At 40.4% G+C, this 18,875-nt stretch overlaps 4 protein-coding genes across 4 annotated transcripts in view; 1 reads left to right on the top strand and 3 right to left on the bottom strand.

Annotated features, from left to right (window-relative positions):
* Positions 1–18,875, bottom strand: part of LOC134799649 (small ribosomal subunit protein eS25) — a 215,491-nt gene that overhangs the window by 48,790 nt on the left and 147,826 nt on the right. The window lies entirely within an intron of this gene.
* Positions 1–18,875, bottom strand: part of LOC134799550 (NADH dehydrogenase [ubiquinone] 1 alpha subcomplex subunit 8-like) — a 117,553-nt gene that overhangs the window by 21,300 nt on the left and 77,378 nt on the right. The gene's annotated exons all lie outside the window — the stretch shown is intronic.
* LOC134799531 (adipocyte plasma membrane-associated protein Hemomucin-like) lies at positions 37–15,065 on the top strand. The gene is made up of 7 exons (XM_063771959.1): positions 37–111; positions 862–999; positions 1,071–1,279; positions 7,480–7,768; positions 8,235–8,428; positions 13,550–13,767; positions 13,921–15,065. Exons 2-7 carry the CDS (start codon positions 878–880, stop codon positions 14,671–14,673), a joined length of 1,785 nt encoding a protein of 594 aa, XP_063628029.1. The 5' UTR covers positions 37–111; positions 862–877; the 3' UTR covers positions 14,674–15,065.
* Positions 8,858–9,908, bottom strand: LOC134799547 (transmembrane emp24 domain-containing protein 5-like). Its single transcript, XM_063771980.1, has one exon. The coding sequence runs from the start codon at positions 9,761–9,763 to the stop codon at positions 8,951–8,953; it is 813 nt and encodes a 270-aa protein (XP_063628050.1). The 5' UTR covers positions 9,764–9,908; the 3' UTR covers positions 8,858–8,950.

Genomic DNA, 18,875 nt, shown 5'->3' on the forward strand with positions numbered 1-18,875 from the left:
CGTGATATCAAGCTGTCAAGGTGAAGGTGAACGTCCGACGACTCCGACGACTGACCGCGCCACGGTTTTGCGGCGTATGAAATTTCTTCTACTCATTTCACCGGATCGGAGGTATTATTTAAATTATAAATGTTAGATTCCTTCCCTCCTCCTGCTTGTATTGCACTTAATTTTTGTCTCAGTAGTCTTATACATTGGCTTTGCAAAACGTTTTTGTTGTTTAATACGTACCTATGTATAATATTTTAATGCCGTTCAAAGATCAAAAAGGATCAAAGATCAAGAAATTAATTTCTGTATATATTATTGTCCTAATATACATTTAAGATTTCTAAAACAACTGCACAACTTTCGTAACATTCAGTACTTGCAGTCTCGTCTACTCAGTTCAATTGTGAAATGTGTGAAAGGATATGTATATAACTTTACATAATAACTTATAATCAAGTATAAAATAACATAATAAACAATCCTAGTACAGTACATTTGCGTTTACCTGTAGGTAAAAATAACCAGTACATACAGGTAATGCAGAATGACATGCTCTGCAACCATCAAACCATGTGTTTATTCTTCTGTAATAATGATAGTCCGTGTAATGTTGATATGTGAACATTTCACATATGTGTGTACTTGTCTCATTTGTTTTCAAAGTCATATCTATAAGGCAAACATTTACTTATACACCCAATGCTTGGGGTCTTAAAAGACTTTAAATATGACTTGTTCATGCGCTATCTTGAAACTATGTAGACAGCTAAAACAAAGATAAATAAGACAATGACACATCTGTTTTGCATTGGAACCCATAGTGGTTAATTTTATTAGCATTTAATATTTATCATATATTGTTTGTTACAGGTGAACACAGACGAAAATGGGCTTCATAATCAGTTTTATTAAAAAAATTATAAAACTTGTTTTGTTTTTGGCTATATTTGTTGGAATCATTGTTTTGATACCCAATTTACCACCATACACCAAGTTCACAAGTATTGAGTAAGTTCTAATTGTAAAGATGTCCTGTCTAGACGCTGGAATTAGTACTAAAATGTTTTTTCTGTCTACAGGCTTGCACCTACTCAGCCTAGAGTTGGTCCTTTAGCACCCAATGAGGCTTTAAATAATGCTCAAAGAATACACGTCAACAAAGTTCTAGGGCCAGAGGCCTTCCAAGTAGCAAATGGGGAATTATTCACTAGTCTGGCCAGTGGAGAGATTGTCAAGCTGTCCCCTGGTGGTCATGTCACTTTTGTGACCAAAGTTGGACAACCATGCAGTGAGTATCCTAATAAGACTCTAATTTGAATCACAAACATTAAACTCAAGCTTAAGTTAACATCTTTTATGTCAAAGACCTCTTGACATTGAGAATTAATGAATGCAGCTTTTCACATTTTCTAGCACAATAATGGTTTATTTCAAGCAGATTACTGTAAACATAGAAGTACAAAAGTGGTCACACTTAAATTCATTGTTTTCTTTGCACTCAAGAAATGTTTATATGATATCTCTTTTACTTGCTTGTTTTATTACACTCGCGAGCAAAGAAACGGAATCACTTCACATTTTTTAGTTTTTAGGTCGTAACTTTTAATTTGACAATTTTTTCATGAAATTTGTAATGAAAACTGTTTCCTTGAATATTTAGCTTCAAAATGAATGATTTCCTATGATAATTGGTCCAAGATTTGACCGATTCCAGCCATTTAACCGATTTGTGAATATTTTACCCCAATCGCTGGCCATTAGTTGCACCCCCGTTGACATGAATAAAAGGGGTGTTAGAGAGGGGGTAGTTATCAGCCGCTTATCAGAAGTTGACCGGTACACATCTCAGCTTCCCCCTTGTGAAGAAAGCTTGAAGAAAATGGATATCAGTGAAGAAATCGTCGGCCAAATCGTCGGATTACTGGAAAGTGTCCAGAGTCCACGCTCTGTGGCTGCCCAAGTCAATGTGAGCCAGTCAGCTGTCAGCAAACTTTATGCGAGGTATCGGCAGACTCTCACGCTTACTCGAAGACCAGGAACAGGCCGTCAGAGGTGCACATCACAGAGGGACGACCGCTTCATCATCACCACCAGTCTCCGAAACCGCCACCTCACAGGAGTTGCAGTCCAACAACGACTTCGGGATGTGCGAGGAGTCAATGCCAGCGAGTGGACAGTGAGGCGAAGACTCAAGGCAGCCAACCTGACCCCATAAAGGCCAGCCACTGGACCCAAATTGCAGGCAAGGCATCGTACATCACGGCGGGTTTTTGCCGCAACGCACGAAGATTGGACCCTTGAACAGTGGACCCCTGTTCTTTTCCCTGATGAGAGCAGGATGTGCCTCAATGGGTGCGACAGGAGAGGACGAGTTTGCCGAAGACCAGGAGAACGTTTTTCGCACTGCTGCATCAGGGAAACAGTTGCCTATGGTGGGGGATCTGTAATGATGTGGGCGGGGATCTCGTACGATCACCGGACCGAGCTCGTATTCGTGCCTGGTGGAGGCCGTGGAGGTGGTTTGACTGCGGCAAGGTACATCACCGACATCCTGGAGGAGCATTTGGTTCCTTTCGCGGGTCAGTCTCGCTCGCGCACCCGGCCGGCAATGTGTGCAACTTAGTGCCCTCGCGCATTAATTAACGTATACCGTGCAAAAATGTCCTCAAAAACAGATATCGCGATCTCAAACGCAGTGAAAAGTGCGATTAAACCACTAGAACTAAAAATTGACTCGCTAACGAGTAAAATAGGTGAATTATTTAGTGAAATATTATACCTTAGAACCGTTATCGCCGACAAGGATAATGCAACGAGTCAACACAAAGAAACAAGGAAACAAGATGGCGGATACGCCGCTGCGCTAACCGGCCGGTTAATAGAATCGCCTACAACATTGCCACCTCGTACCAGTGAAAACGAGAAGCCTAAGCGCGCTGCAGCAGACCAGGCCAAGATTAAAATAGCCAACGCCTCGTCAAAACCTCAAAGTAACCGGCACTCGGCTCCAAAAGTGTCTACACCAAACCAACGACCGAGTAGCAATGAAAATCAATCCAAACCATCTACACCAAAGAACGTGAATGTTACTACAAGTGAATGTGAAACAACCCCACAAATCCTTAGTGAAACATATGACAATGGCAGAAACGAAGGAACCCATAAACCGGACCTTCTTCGAAGAAAGAAAAACAAACCCATAGTCGGTTCAGTAACGAATACGACCCTGGAAGGGGTCGAACAGTACAGGTACCTTCACGGATGCTACTTCAAAAAGACAACAACACCTGATGACATAAAAAAGTACTTGGAATCTATTAACAATGACATGAACGTATTAGTTGAGCCGATACCTTCGAAACATGACAACTATAACTCCTTCAAAATAGGTGTCTCAGCGTCTGCCTATAATGAGTTCCTGACCCCATCAGCGTGGCCCGTCAACATCAGCATTTCACCGTGGCGGCCTTTTCTGTACAGAAAAGTACGCGGGCAACCCACCTCCTAGCTCGCATCAATTACCAGCTCCCACAGATCCAACACTAATGAAACTCAAAGTAAGCTCCACAGACCAGCATCTAACGGTACCCCAGACGACAAGGTCGGAGACTCAAACCAGAAACTTTACGGTTGTTCATCAGAATATCAACAGGTTAAAAAACAAAACCTATAAACTGGAGTGTGAATTGCAAGTTAACAAGAAAATTGACGCCCTGTGTCTATCTGAACACTGGCTTCGGCAAGACCAACTGAAATCAGTAAATATCATGAATTACAAACTCAGCGCCAGTAACTGCAGGACCTTGCGCAACGGAGGCGGCGTCTGCATCTACTCCGAGTCCTCGCTGCTCACCCTGGAGCGCAAGGAAGTAGCGGACCTTAGCACCGAAATGAACCTGGAGGCGTGTGCGGCTGAATATATTGATATAGGTGTGATCGTTATATGCATATACAGACCCCCTACTCAATCCGGTGAGCAAAATAATTTTAGTTTATTTATTTCAAAATTACAAAAACTTATTGAGCTACCCATTCTAAAGCAATATAAAGTAATAATTGTTGGTGATTTTAACATTGACTTATTAACAAAGAGTAGTGAAAAAACTGTTTTATTAGATTTATTTAAATCAGCTGGCATGAGATCGTTAGTTTCCTTTCCTACCAGAATCTGTCTCACAACAAGTACATGCATCGATCATGCTTACACCAATATATCAAAAAACGATATAGTGCGCGTGGAACCGTACGATATGTATATATCGGACCATAAATGTGTATCAATTGTCATAGCAATAACTAGAATTGTACAACTTAATAATATAATATGGAAAAGATTATTTACAGAAATGAATATTTATAACTTTAACTATTGTTTACATAATTACGACTGGTCGTTCTTAAATAATAAGCAGTCTTGTCCCGATAAATTGTTTGATAATGTGATTAATATTATAATAAGAACATATGATATAAACTTTCCCTTAAAAAAGTATCCACTAAAAAATGTAACTAAATCATGGGTTAACGAACCAGTAATAGAATCGCGGAACCGATTACGCAGTGCTAAAAAAACACTGTTATGTAATAATATGTCGTACGACGTTCAATCTAGCGATATAGTCTTGGCACTCGAGAATACGTATTCTAGGGAACTTATCGCCGCTCGCAAAGAGCACATTAATAACTTAATTTCCAAAAGTGACAATATTTCCAAAACGTCTTGGCGTATCATAGCGTCCGAAACGAGTGGCGGCATTAAAAAACAAGATGCACTTGATGTACTGATAAGGGAATCAGCTGATGGATCGAACGAGCACCGCGCCGCAGCTACGGCCGCCGCGCTGAACCGGTTTTACGTCGACGCAAACAAGTACACCTGCGCACACGCTGACATCCCAGCTGCACTGCAATTCCTTAGTAAGTATATAGAAAAACACGCTAACTTAATGAAACTCGAACCATTTTCAGCTGAATGTGTAAAAAAAAATATACAACGAATCAAACGTAAAGATTCGAGAGATATAAACGACATGTCTTCTCGCTTACTTGACATACTACCTACTTTTTTATTTGACATTTTAAGCGACTTAATTAATAGATGCATAAAAAATGGTACCTATCCCAATAGTTTAAAAAACATCAAAGTTCAACCTATTTACAAGGGCAAGGGCGACATGAATGCATTTAAGAACTTCAGACCCATATCCTTAATTCCACTTTTTTCAAAGATCTTTGAACATCTGTTGAGCGGCAATCTTATGTCATATTTCAACTTAAACAACATATTAAATAATCAGCAATATGCATATCAACGTGGAAGGTCAACGATTGACGCGGCACGCGACGTGGTAACCAGGGTGACCGGCCACCTCGACGGCGGGCGACAGGTCGCAGCTATATTCTGCGATTTGTCGCGCGCCTTCGAGCTCGTCAGTCATCCTCTTATTCTAGCCAAGCTCGAACACTATGGCGTCACAGACAGCTTCTTACATGTAATTGCCTCCTTTTTAAAAGGACGTAAACAGCTGACGTCTGTCCGCGGTGCAAAGTCCAGCCTTCTCGAGTTGGGAGACATTGCGGTTCCACAGGGTTCCGTGATCGGAAATAATTTATTCTCAATACTAATGAACGATTTCACAACCGCCACGGATGATGCCGAGATCGTAATGTTTGCAGACGACGGTTGTGTGATCGTTGCGGCTGACAGCCAGGATCTACTTGGAACAAAACTAACCAAAGTAATGGACCAAGTGGCATCGTGGTTTTCAGTCAACGGTATGATACTTAATGTAGATAAAACAAATATAGTTCATTTCTGTTTGCGAGGTAAAAAGGACCAACCGCTGCTCATCACGTGCAACGGCCAGCTCGTCCCGCAGGTTGATCAAGTAAAATATCTCGGTCTTGTTATAGATAGCAAACTATCATGGAGTCCACACATAGACTGGTTATGTGACCGCCTGTCGTCTGCCTGCTTTGCACTAGGCAGACTGCGACCTAGTCTTGACCCGGCCAATGTCAGGAAAGCCTATTTTGGCTACGCCCATTCCTTACTTACATATGGTGTTGACCTGTGGGGGGATGCCGCAGACCGAACGAGACCATTCATTATGCAGAAACGCGCGATCCGTTGTATATCAGGGGTCCCGTGGGACCATCCAGCTCAAGAGCTATTTAAAGCCACTAAAATACTCACCTTACCGTGTGTATACATTCTCGAGGTGGCAAAGTACGTGCGACGTAATCTTTCGCACTTTCCTACCCGTGGTGACGCACGAGGGGCGAATAGCAGGAGGTGCGACGAACTGCGACCTCCTCGAACACGGCTTGCCAAATCGAGAAAATGTCTACACACGATGGGGCCCAAGATATACAATGCATTGCCACAAGAAATAAGAAATGCCACCAGCTACTGCTCGTTTAAAAATAAACTAAAAAATAAACTAGAGGCTGAGGCCTACTACTCGTTAGACGCCTATTTTCGAGTGCCAGACTAACCGATATGTATGTACCTATAAATATAAATATTATGTGACATTAAATTGACACTCGTAATAAATAGCAACTGGTAAGTTAACCAAGTAATTAGCAAATTAAAATGGACATTGCAATAGATTTTTAAGTACCTAGTATTAAGATATTATGACATGTAAAATATTTTTTATCAATAAATGATCGTATCGTATCGTATCGTATCGGTTTTTCGACGAGGGGTTCCATCTGATGCAGGATAACGCCCCTTGTCATACCGCGAGAATCACCATGGCCTACCTTCAGGACGTCGGCATCCCGACACTGGACTGGCCAGCTCTGAGCCCGGACCTGAACCCGATCGAGCATGCATGGGACTACCTCAAGAGAAGGGTTCGGAAGCGGGACCCAGCTCCATTCAACGTCGAGGACCTGAAGGCCGCATTGCTGGAGGAGTGGGAAGCCATACCCCAGGATTACTTCAGGAGGCTAATTAGGTCAATGAAAAGTCGTTTATTATGTGTGAAAAATGCTAGGGGTGCCAATACCAGGTACTAATTATCGCTAAATAAATTTATTTTTCCTGAAAAACGCGTTTTACTTCTGTTTCCCCTGTAATTTTTCGAAGCGTTTTCTGTCATTTCTTGGAAAACACGATTTTTTTCATTTTTGAGTCCTGAAATGAGCAAGGTTTTGATATTTTCCGGCAAGGTACATAATGAGCTTTCATTAGACACCATTTTCTTCGGGATCGCATGGAAATTGGAAAAGTTTTAGAGCTGATAAGCTAAACGTGCAAGGTGATTCCGTTTCTTTGCTCGCGAGTGTAGTCTTAGTTAGAGTACTCTAAGGGCAAAGCTTTGTACAAGTTTGGGCAAACTTTTTCTTTTTAACTAACATTTACTCACTGTATGAGTTATGCTTACTTGCCAAGCCCTGTTAAACTCCTTAATACACAATTAAGTACACATAAAAGTAGTGTTACAAATTGTATATAATGTTTTCTCATTTGTATAGCTGGATTGTCACAAGAGCAAATATGCGGAAGACCACTTGGATTTGAAATTGATGCCAACAAAAATGCACTGTATCTTGTTGACGCATATCATGGTATTTGGAAGACCGATCTTAAGACTGACAAGAAGCAACTTTTGGTCTCCCCTCGAGTTGCAATTGATGGCCGTGTACCTAGATTATTCAACCACATTGCATTGGCCAAAAATGGAGACTTCTACTGGACGGACTCTAGCAGTGACTTCAGCATAAAAGACGGTGCCATATCTTTGCTTAGTGATCCATCTGGGAGGTGAGTGATTGTTACTCTAATTTGTTCCACCTGGCCCTTATCGTTTTCATGTTTCTCACACAGTTCTCTGCTTTTTCTGTCTGATTATGTTTATAGAGGGTGTTTGGTACATTGTTTGCCAAATTAAAACGGCAGATAGGTTGAGTTATTTGCTATCTACTCATGCCTAGAAAAAAAAATTGGCCATGGTATTTTATACTACTGCGCAAGTAAAAATTTGAAATTTACGAAAAACTGGCATAGAGCTGAAAAAAAAAAACGTGCGCAAAATTAAAAATTTCTACGCCTGGGAAGATAGCAAATGACTCAACCTATCTGCCGTTGTAATTTGGCAAACAATGTACCAAACACCCTGTATATTTATTGCATACTAGCTTTTGCCTGTGATTATACTTTGTATGCGTGGAATGATGATGATTGATAAAAAAAATCCTATGTCCTTCCCTAATCCCACTTATAATTACAGACTTTTCTACTACAACGCGGCCAAGAATGAAAGTAAAGTACTCCTTGACAACCTTTGGTTCGCCAACGGCGTGGCCATATCCCCAGACAACCAGTTCGTGGTCGTAGCGGAGACCAACAGATACAGGCTTATGAAGTACTACATTGACGGCCCTAAGAAAGGAAAGAGTGAGGTGTTTGTTGATGGCTTGCCAGGTAATTATATGATTATTTTTGCACTTTTATTGCCCTAGAGTTCATGGAAAAAGATGCAAGGGTTCCGATGATAACAATTTTGACGATCAAATTGTTATAATCAGAGCCCTGAGTCATCGTAAAGATGTGGGGCCTAATGTTTTATCATTCTAATCTGATAGGTCTCTTCATCACATTTACACACTTAGTTTCTTTAATGGACATCTTTTTTTAGAACAATCATGAATAAAACATTAGACCTAAAAATAAATATAGGTAGTTAATAATGAATGTAAGGTAACCCGCCATTTATTACTCAACGGTCACGACTCAATTGAGTGTAAATAATTTATTACCTACTGACATTTATTAATATTGTTCATGCAGAAATGGTAATGTTTATGCTTTGTTTGCTAGACATGCTAGGTGTAAGGTATCATTTTAATAACTCTGGGCGTGACAACCGATTTTCGAAAGGTTATTTTTTTATTAAAGTATTTCTTGGCTGTATTTTAAATAATATGCTTACAAATACACACATACCTAATAGAAGTTTTTTACAATTTTAGTAGACCTATTGAACAGTTTCTTTATCATGTAAACTTGAAGCGTTCCGACGGCACACATGAAGGTGATCTGGAAGGCGGACCACAGGTCAACGATGAAGGTGTCCTCGAACGCCGCGTAGGTGTCGCGCGACTTGCTCGCTCCGTAGATGTCCAACAGATGGCGCGCGCGCACTACGTGCTTCAGGGTGCGCGTGAGCGAATCAGAAATATGCGCCACCTCCATGTAGTAAACCTCCCCGTTCGGCAATGTGCCCGTCCACTCTAGGACTTCTTTTTTTTCGAGGTCTACGCTAACTCCGGCTTCTGCTGCTTTCTCAATTGCCTTTTCTTTCTCTACTTGATCCTCTATCATCACATACACAAACACTAACTTTGAGTTCATCACGCTGAATGTATTGTCCAGGCAGAACACATAGTCCCCGTCCTGCTCCAACTCCATTATAAGCGAGTTGTAGGGCTGCTTGTAGTCTGAAGCTAGTACTCGCCCATCGGGCGCCACGATATCGAACGATATGTCCAGATCTCCGTGTTGTCCGTCGATCACTTGGTACGAAGCCTCGAGAATCTGACCGGCTTTCCCATTCTCGAAGAAGCACGTTCTATCGCCTGGCTCTACGCGGAAATTCATGTCCGTTTCGTAGGTCGTTACTTGAGCGGCACATGCTCGTAGAATCAAAAGTAAAAAAATTAGGGTGTACATTTTGTTAGCTGTATCCACGTTACACTGTTGCAAGAGCGCGTCTGACTTTGTAGCGGTTTGTTTGAACAGTTGCCCGGCTATTGTCATTGCCTATTGGTGTAAACCCAAAAGTAAAGAAGTATCATATCTGTTCTCACTGTTATTCAAAAAAGGCCTGCAATTAAAAATTGCAGACACGTTCGATTACTTTCAGGAGGTATAAATATTTAAACTATCAACCGTAATCGAAGGGCTAATTTAGCTTTCAACTCCGAGCACGTCGAAATTTAGTTGAGGCACTGAGGCAACTTTTCAGCCGTCATAAATCATAATATTCTTATGATGGGTGTCGATAGGTTCAGGCAGAGATGGGCATCATTCGAATAAACTTTTATCGGAATAATCATTCGAATAAACAATAATTCACGATTTTTTTATTCGCGGATAATTTATTCGCGAATGATTTAGTCGCGGATGATTTATTCGCGAATAAAGTTTGGACACACTAAAAAGTGTCAAAGAAGGTTTAGTAACTTGCGAAAATAACTATTATAAACGAGTAAAATATTTGGAAAACGATAATCGGACTACGGCGTCTTTCCTTACCTATTAAAAGTCAGTTACCTACATACATAATATGTAGTTTATTTATGAACGAAAATGGTCTTAATAAATGACGATTGACCTTAAACGATTTTGGAAAAAGAACAGTCAGCAACAAAATTGACAGGTTTGTCAAAAAAACTTTCACGCCCCTGTTCGGAAATGAGGCAATAGATGATCTAAATCTTGACTAGAAAGTTCCGCTTAGTTGTACTCCTAAACCAAAAGTGTACAGTGTCTTTTGTGTACTAGTTGTACAAGGTAAGTACGCTTTACTTTGCACTCGCTGATTGGTTGACATTCAACCAATCTTAACGCACCATGTCATTGACCGTTAATCCTTTAAAAATAAGAAAGGTTGTGTATATCGCGTAAGGCGCTTTTAAGCGTCAATGTCAGTCAACTTCAGTTTTGTACCGAGACTGACTGAAATAGCAAGACACGTTCGTACGTTTCCGTGAAAATACGATGGAAATCATTATATGCACTACATCTGTCGTACCGTACTTTACATTTTTCTTTGAGGGTTTGCTAAGCTTATAGTTTTGATGACGGTACATATTAATTATTGTACCTACCTTATAATTTGGCTATGTATGTTGTTTTGAATACGCATTCTTTTGGCAAATGGGAAAAGGGACGTACAAAGAAAGATATCCTATAATAATAGATTTCCCCGCATGGCCACGTTTGCACGACACATTTGCACATTTTTATGTCAACATTGTCTGTGGATACAAGGTGTTACTGGATCTTACTTAAAATATATATTTCTATAGTATATACTGGTATGTATTTCAAGTCAGACAGTTATACTAAATGCATTAAAATCATAATGTGTACATGGGTCAATTTTCAAATAGGCATTTTTTGCTGTCCCACGGCTAATAATGTATTTACCGTGGAACGTCACATAACTTTACCATTTCATATGTAGTGAATCTCTAATTCATTTTCCGAATCGCGGCGCCAGCCGCCATAAGTTAGTAAATATTCTTAATTTATGTAAATGATCTACCTGAGTGCATACCTAATTACGCTATGGTTACCCTATTTGCAGACGATACACATGTGGGCTTAAAAGATACAGACCTAGTTAATCTGGAACAGAAAATTAAGAGTATCATGATAACGCTTGGAAAATGGTTTAATGCTAACAGAATTATTTTAAACTCTAACAAAACTACAATATTGACATACCAAAATAAAAATAAAATTGACAGCATAAATACTAGTGACATAGGATTAACAAATGTAACTAACACAATATTTCTAGGATATCACATTGACAATAAAATAAACCACTCATTTCACATTGACAAAATTTGTAATAAAATTGCTTCTGGAAATTACGCACTATTAAAACTGAGGCCCTTAATAAATCGTAAGACACTTATATCGGCTTACTACGCACTTGTTCACGCTCATCTAAATTATGCCGTAACTACTTGGGGCAATGCTGTTGGAGTACAAAGAATTCTTATATCACAAAAACGAGCTATAAGAACCATATTTAGTTTACGCCAAGGCACTTCAGCCAGAGAATTCTTTATAACAAGTCGAATTATGACAGTAATTTCATTATTTATATTTAATAGCCTGTTAGAAATCCATAGAAGTAAAAATGATTTTAAATCACGGAAGGACATTCATACATATAACACGCGTAATAAGGATAAGCTGTGCGTTCCTACGACAAAGCTAATAAAAACATTTAAGCAAGGTATCTCCCTAAAATTACCCTTTACAACCTATTGCCTTTACAAATAACGAATTTAACATATATAGAATTTAAAAGTAAACTTAAACGTTTCTTTCAATGTAACCCATTTTACTCAATCAATGAATTTACAGATAAAATGAAAAATAATGACTTTCTTATATAAAATAATTCTAAGCATGCTTTATTTACACTATGAAATTGACCTTACCTATTTGATCATTTACTATGTTAATAATAAATTTTGATTTGTATAATTTTATCTACCTATTAAGACATTGCATGATTAGTTTTAGCAATGCCCTGTATTTGACTTGCTAGATGTAACGTTCTTTTGTTACTTGGCCAAATAAAGAAACTTGAAACTAAGGTACCTTTTGCCGTGGAACGTCACATATCTTTACTATTTCATATCTAGTGAATCTCTAATTCATTCATTTATTCATCTCTATTTCCCGAATCGAGCCAACAGTTGCCAAATCTTTCGAAACCGTGAAAAGTTTATAACTTTTATAAGGTATTCCAATAAACAAATTATTCGTGGTAATTCATTCGACGAATAAATTATTCGCGGATGAATTATTCGACGAATAATTTATTCGAATAAGAATAATCATCCGACATTTTTATTCGTCATTCGCGATAAATTTTGTTATTTTCATTCGTTATTCGTCATTCGAATAAAATTTGCCCATCTCTGGGTTCAGGTCTGAAATTCCCATACAATACAGTACATTTTTTGCAAACTTATTTAAGTTTAGTAGTAGTATTAGTTACTTTATAGACTGTGTGGTGCAAGGTGCAACCGGCCTTTACTGTTCTCATGTAATCATTAACACCGAAATATCCATTTCATGATGAATTTGATAATCGCCATCATGACTTCACGCGATCTAATTTTATTGATTAATGCGTGTAAACATTTTAGAGAGTAGCATAATTCCTTCTTACAGGCGATACACGCAAAATATAACTAAGTCAATGTCTTATGGATGAACTGCGTATAGTAGACGAATGGACGAAATGCGATTTGGACGAACTGCGTATCGGACGTACAGCCAGGGGGGTGTCACTACGCAGTTTAGGTACATTTGGCCGGCGCGCCGCCTGGGCCGGCAGGTGTATGGCAGTGGGCTGCCGCTCGACCGCACGATAGTCGTGTCACGTGGCGCTCGCGCGAAGAAGATTCACCGTTCTTGCGCGGTTATAAGTTTCAATTTTGTTGCAGGCGGCGAGTATAGGTATAATTTTATAACTAAATCTGACTTGTGAAGGAGTGAATTTTCTGTACGGTAGTATGTACTATTAGTTATTCTGTGGTACAGCGAACAAATCCTCAAATTTGATAGAGCTGATTCTTTAAGTGACGATTTTGTAACAAGGTCAAATCAGACAGTCGGAGACAGGAGTCATGAGGAGTCGGAAATTTTCAATACGATAAATGTGTATTCAGTTATAGAACATCGTCAGTTGTCGATAAGAGAACAATTTAACTACTGTATACAAGGTACAAATACCTTTATTCTAGTAGTCTTAAATGAATCGTACATAACAAACAACCTGCCTTCCAGGTGTTCCGGACAACGTGCGCGCGCTCCCTGACGGCTCCGGTGTCCTGGTGGGCCTGTACACGGTCTTCGACGACGAGCACCCTCTACTTACGCGGTCCATGTCGGAGGCCCCCGTCGCTAGGAAGTTCCTGGCGCGCCTGCAGACTCTGATCGAACTGCCGTTCGCTTACCTCAACACTGTGTATCCGCACTTTTTGTTCGAGGATGTCGAGTATTTCGTAAGTGTTTATCTTGTATTCGACGATGTATACCTACTCACGAGTTTAGTGTGACGAGCACAGCTACATCGAATAAATATCATGTTTTAACAAGCAGAGGAAGCTTCAAATGATTTACATTATTTATAATATTTACTATTTTTCTCTTTATAGATCGGGCACTTCAAGAGCGTGTCCGGCATTGTGCCTCCAATGGCCGGTTTAGTACAAATAGACTGGAATGGAAAAATCGTCGCATCCTACTTCAACACCGACAAGAGCTTGAACCAAATCAGTGACGCGATTGTCTACAACAACAAACTGTATATAGGTAGTCCTCATGCGAATTACATTGGTGTCGTACCCACCCCGCCGCTGCTGCAGAAGGCCTTCGCTTCCACGGCCAAACCCAAAGTAGAAGAGAAGAAAGAAGCCCCGAAAGTTGTTAAACCAGTAGAGACTCCCAAACCTACCACTACGACACCTAAACCTACCACTACGACACCTAAACCTACCACTACTACACCAAAACCTACTACTACTACACCAAAACCTACCACTACTACACCAAAACCTACTACGACTACTACGCCTAAACCTACTACGACCACTCCTAAACCGACGCCCGCACCAGCCAAGCCCGCGCCGGTGAAACAAGAAGCTAAAGCCAAGCAACCTGAACCTACTAAGCCTGAAGTAAAAACAACTACACCCAAACCAGCAACTCAAAAGCCTGTTGAAACGAAACCTGAGAACAAACCTAAAAAGGAGAAGAGTGGATCTCCTAAAGTTCCTCATGAAAAATCCGCACCCGAACAGATCCCTATCCAAGAGGAGATACCTTCGGACACGGCCAAGCCCAATAAGGAAACATTAAAGGTGATAAAGAAGGGCGGTCCAACAGAGATTCCTAACCCTCATTTGTAAATAGTTTAAAAAATGAGGTTATTAATTTAATTTTTTATATGTTCACCCGCTTACTTATCAGTGCTTGTAAGTATAACGTGTGAACGTGGTTGTGGTCCGAGAAAGTTGAAATTACGCTCTCACGAGTCTTCGTGAACAAATTTGATCAAAAACTTTATCTTAATCAAAATTATGGGGACTCAATTTATTCAGTAATTATTTAAATGTTACTAAATATCATTCCAAATGATCTTTTAACATAAGTGTATTCTTTTTAGACTGAAGTTTTATCTTGTCCATTCCTTTATTTTAATAATATTTAGTATAGTATTTTTATTTTTTTTCCTTTATTGGCATAGATACAAATTATTATTATTGTTGTTTTTGGTGGAACGAGTGTATTATCGACAAAATCGATAAAAATTTCTTTATATTGTGATCTTCCTAGAAGATTTATTTGTTAGTTGGTATACATATGTATGGTATGGTAATAATTATTGTTTTAGCACCAGTTTTTGTACACTGCTATCACTTCACATTTTATTGTATGCGTATTTTAATTATTTTTCTAAGAGTTCATCGTATATCTTAATAGCGTTTATTTTAATTTTAACCAACTTTCAGTCTATCTTTTTAGTATTGTCTCTATTCAAACAGTGGTTTTATTTTCTTATTATAGCTATTTAAATATTACTCCCCTTAAACTTAATGCCATAGTTTCAATTATAATTTCAAACGCTACGATTTATCAGTCAGTTACCACAGTAAACCAACAGTGCAATAAGTACCTATAGTAAGTATGTTTTATCAAGACTTGCGTTACAACCAGAAAGTCATTAAGAGCGCTATTACATTTCGGCGTTGAGCGAGTTTAGGTATTTTACGCGCTGCGGCAGGCCGTGCGAGCTCAGTACGCCGATCCCTTCTACCACACTCGCACTACAATGATGGATTAAACATTCTTGATCCTTCGCGAAGCATATTGAAATCAACCATAACAACACTAACTGTAATTAACTTTTAAAGTTCTAAAACTGTTATTTGGTAAGTACGAAAATACTAAATGCAGTGCAAATGTACATAGGGGCTGTTCATAAATTACGTCATCTATTTTTGACGATTTTTGACCCCCCCCCACCCCTCAAATCATCCAAAAATCAAGCTTCGGATGAATCTGTTTGCTCCTACGTCATGTTACCATCATCCGATGTCCAGACCCCCCCCCCCCCCACTCCTCCCATTTGAAACGACGTAATTTATGAATAGCCCCATACTTGTACTTATGAAGGTATATTACTCGAAAGAAATTATAGGTACCTACTCGCTTATTTACATGTTTCGTCATTGCATTTGGTACCTATAGGTTGTAAAGTTTGTATCAACGAGGGTTTAAAAACGAACTGGTACTGAGGATCTGATGATGATTAAGGTGGTCACGGATACCAATCAACCATGTAGTAACATGATTAGGCTCGTTTGATTCGTCTCAACAAGATCTTTGACACTGAAGATACACAGGGTCTGATGATGGAGCTGGAAGGTGGCCACGGGTACCAGTCTATCATGTAACTAAACAACTTCGTGTTTGGGCTCGTTTGATTCGTCTCAACAAGATCTTTGGCACAAGACAGTACTCAGGGTCTGATGATGGAGCTGGAAGGTACCATTACCAATCAACCATGCAACTAAACCACATCGTGTTTAGGATCGTTTGATTCGTCTCAACAAGATCTTTGACACTATGTGATACTCAGAGTCTGATGATGGAGCTGGAAGGTGGTCACCGGTACCAATCAACCATGCAACTAAACCACTTCGTGTTTAGGCTCGTTTTATTCGTTTCAACAAGATCTTTGACACAAGATAGTACTCAGGGTCTGATGTTGGAGCCGGAAGGTGGCCACGGGTACCAGTCTATCATGTAACTAAACAACTTCGTGTTTGGGCTCGTTTGATTCGTCTCAACAAGGTCTTTGGCACAAGACAGTACTCAGGGTCTGATGATGGAGCTGGAAGGTACCATTACCAATCAACCATGCAACTAAACCACATCGTGTTTAGGATCGTTTGATTCGTCTCAACAAGATCTTTGACACTAGGTGATACTCAGAGTCTGATGATGGAGCTGGAAGGTGGTCACCGGTACCAATCAACCATGCAACTAAACCACTTCGTGTTTAGGCTCGTTTTATTCGTTTCAACAAGATCTTTGACACAAGATAGTACTCAGGGTCTGATGTTGGAGCCGGAAGATGGTCACCGGTACCAATCAACCATGCAACTAAACCATTTCGTGTTTAGGCACGTTTTATTCATCTCAACAAGATCTTTGACACAAGGTAGTACTCAGGGTCTGATGATGGAGCGCGAAGGTGGCGACGGGTACCTGTCTATCATCATCAGCTCCATCATCAGACCCTGAGTAGTATCTTGTGTCAAACATCTTATTGCGACGAATCAAATGAGCCCAAACACGAAGTGGTTCAGTTACATGGTAGACTGGTACCCGTGGCCACAGTCCAGCTCCATCATCAGACCCTGAGTACTAACTTGTGTCAAAGATCTTGTTGCGACGAATCGAACGAAGCCAAACACGAAGTGGTTTAGTTGCATGGTTGATTGGTACCGGTGACCACCTTCCGGATCCATCATCAGACCCTCAGTACTACCTTGTGTCAAAGATCTTGTTGCGACAAATCAAACGAGCCCAAACACGAAGTGGTTCAGTTACATGGTAGACTGGTACCCGTGGCCACAGTCCAGCTCCATCATCAGACCCTGAGTACTAACTTGTGTCAAAGATCTTGTTGCGACGAATCGAACGAAGCCAAACACGAAGTGGTTTAGTTGCATGGTTGATTGGTACCGGTCACCACCTTCCGGATCCATCATCAGACCCTCAGTACTACCTTGTGTCAAAGATCTTGTTGCGACAAATCAAACGAGCCCAAACACGAAGTGGTTCAGTTACATGGTAGACTGGTACCCGTGGCCACCTTCCAGCTCCATCATCAGATCCTGAGTACTATCTTGTGTCCAAGGTCTTGTTGAGACGAATCAAACGAGCCTAAACACGAAGTGGTTTAGTTGCATGGTTGATTGGTACCGGTGACCCCCTTCCGGCTCCAACATCAGACCCTGAGTACTATCTTGTGTCAAAGATCTTATAGAAACGAATAAAACGAGCCTAAACACGAAGTGGTTTAGTGGCATGGTTGATTGGTACCGGTGACCACCTGCCGGCTCCATCATCAGACCCTGAGTACTATCTTGTGTCAAAGATCTTGTTGAGACGAATCAAACGAGCCTAAACACGAAGTGGTTTAGTTGCATGGTTGATTGGTACCGGTGACTACCTTCCGGCTCCATCATCAGACCCTGAGTATTATCTTGTGCCAAAGATCTTGTTGAGACGAATCAAACGAGCCCAAACACAAAGTGGTTTAGTTGCATGGTTGATTGGTACCGGTGACCACCTTCCGGCTCCATCATCAGACCCTGAGTACTATCTTAAGTCAAAGATCTTGTTGAGACGAATAAAACGAGCCTAAACACGAAGTGGTTTAGTTGCATTGTTGATTGGTACTGGTGACCACCTTCCGGCTCCATCATCAGACCCTGAGTACTATCTTAAGTCAAAGATCTTGTTGAGCCGAATCAAACGAGCCCAAACACGAAGTGGTTTAGTTGCATGGTTGATTGGTACCGGTGACCACCTTCCGGCTCCATCATCAGACCCTGAGTACTATCTTGTGTCAAAGATCTTGTTGAGATGAATAAAACGAGCCTAAACACAAAGTGGTTTAGTTGCATGGTTGATTGGTACCGGTGCCCACCTTCCGGCTCCATCATCAGACCCTGAGTACTATCTTGAGTCAAATAAATACATATAGAATGTCAGGTCGTTTCAAATATTTTTAATCCTGTCCGGTAGTTTATTAAACTGTACCATTATAAATTATAATACTATAAAAACGGTGCTAGGATCAAAGTCTCTCGTTGCGGTTTACACGCACACAGTATAGCGTTTTACACGGCGCCCGCCGCACACAATGATAAAAAACCTCGTCGTCGCCGTTGAAAATGTGCGGAGCCGACCGACACACGTCCTGCCTCTACAAGCTCTGCCGCGGCACTGAGCTGGCGCAGCGCGCGTCATCGGTAATATAGAGTAGTTTTCAAAAAATTGCCAAAAAATTATAGTAGAATTTCATAAACACTAA

This window comes from Cydia splendana, chromosome 18 (assembly GCF_910591565.1).
Source record: "Cydia splendana chromosome 18, ilCydSple1.2, whole genome shotgun sequence".
Lineage (NCBI taxonomy): Eukaryota > Metazoa > Arthropoda > Insecta > Lepidoptera > Tortricidae > Cydia > Cydia splendana.

Coding starts and splice junctions, on each gene's coding strand:
- LOC134799531 (XM_063771959.1), top strand. CDS start 878: ATGGGCTTCATAATCAGTTTTATTAAAAAAATTATAAAACTTGTTTTG. Junction 8,429..13,549: donor GTTTGTTGATGGCTTGCCAG/GTAATTATATGA, acceptor CCTGCCTTCCAG/GTGTTCCGGACAACGTGCGC. Junction 13,768..13,920: donor TCGAGGATGTCGAGTATTTC/GTAAGTGTTTAT, acceptor TTCTCTTTATAG/ATCGGGCACTTCAAGAGCGT.
- LOC134799547 (XM_063771980.1), bottom strand. CDS start 9,763: ATGACAATAGCCGGGCAACTGTTCAAACAAACCGCTACAAAGTCAGAC.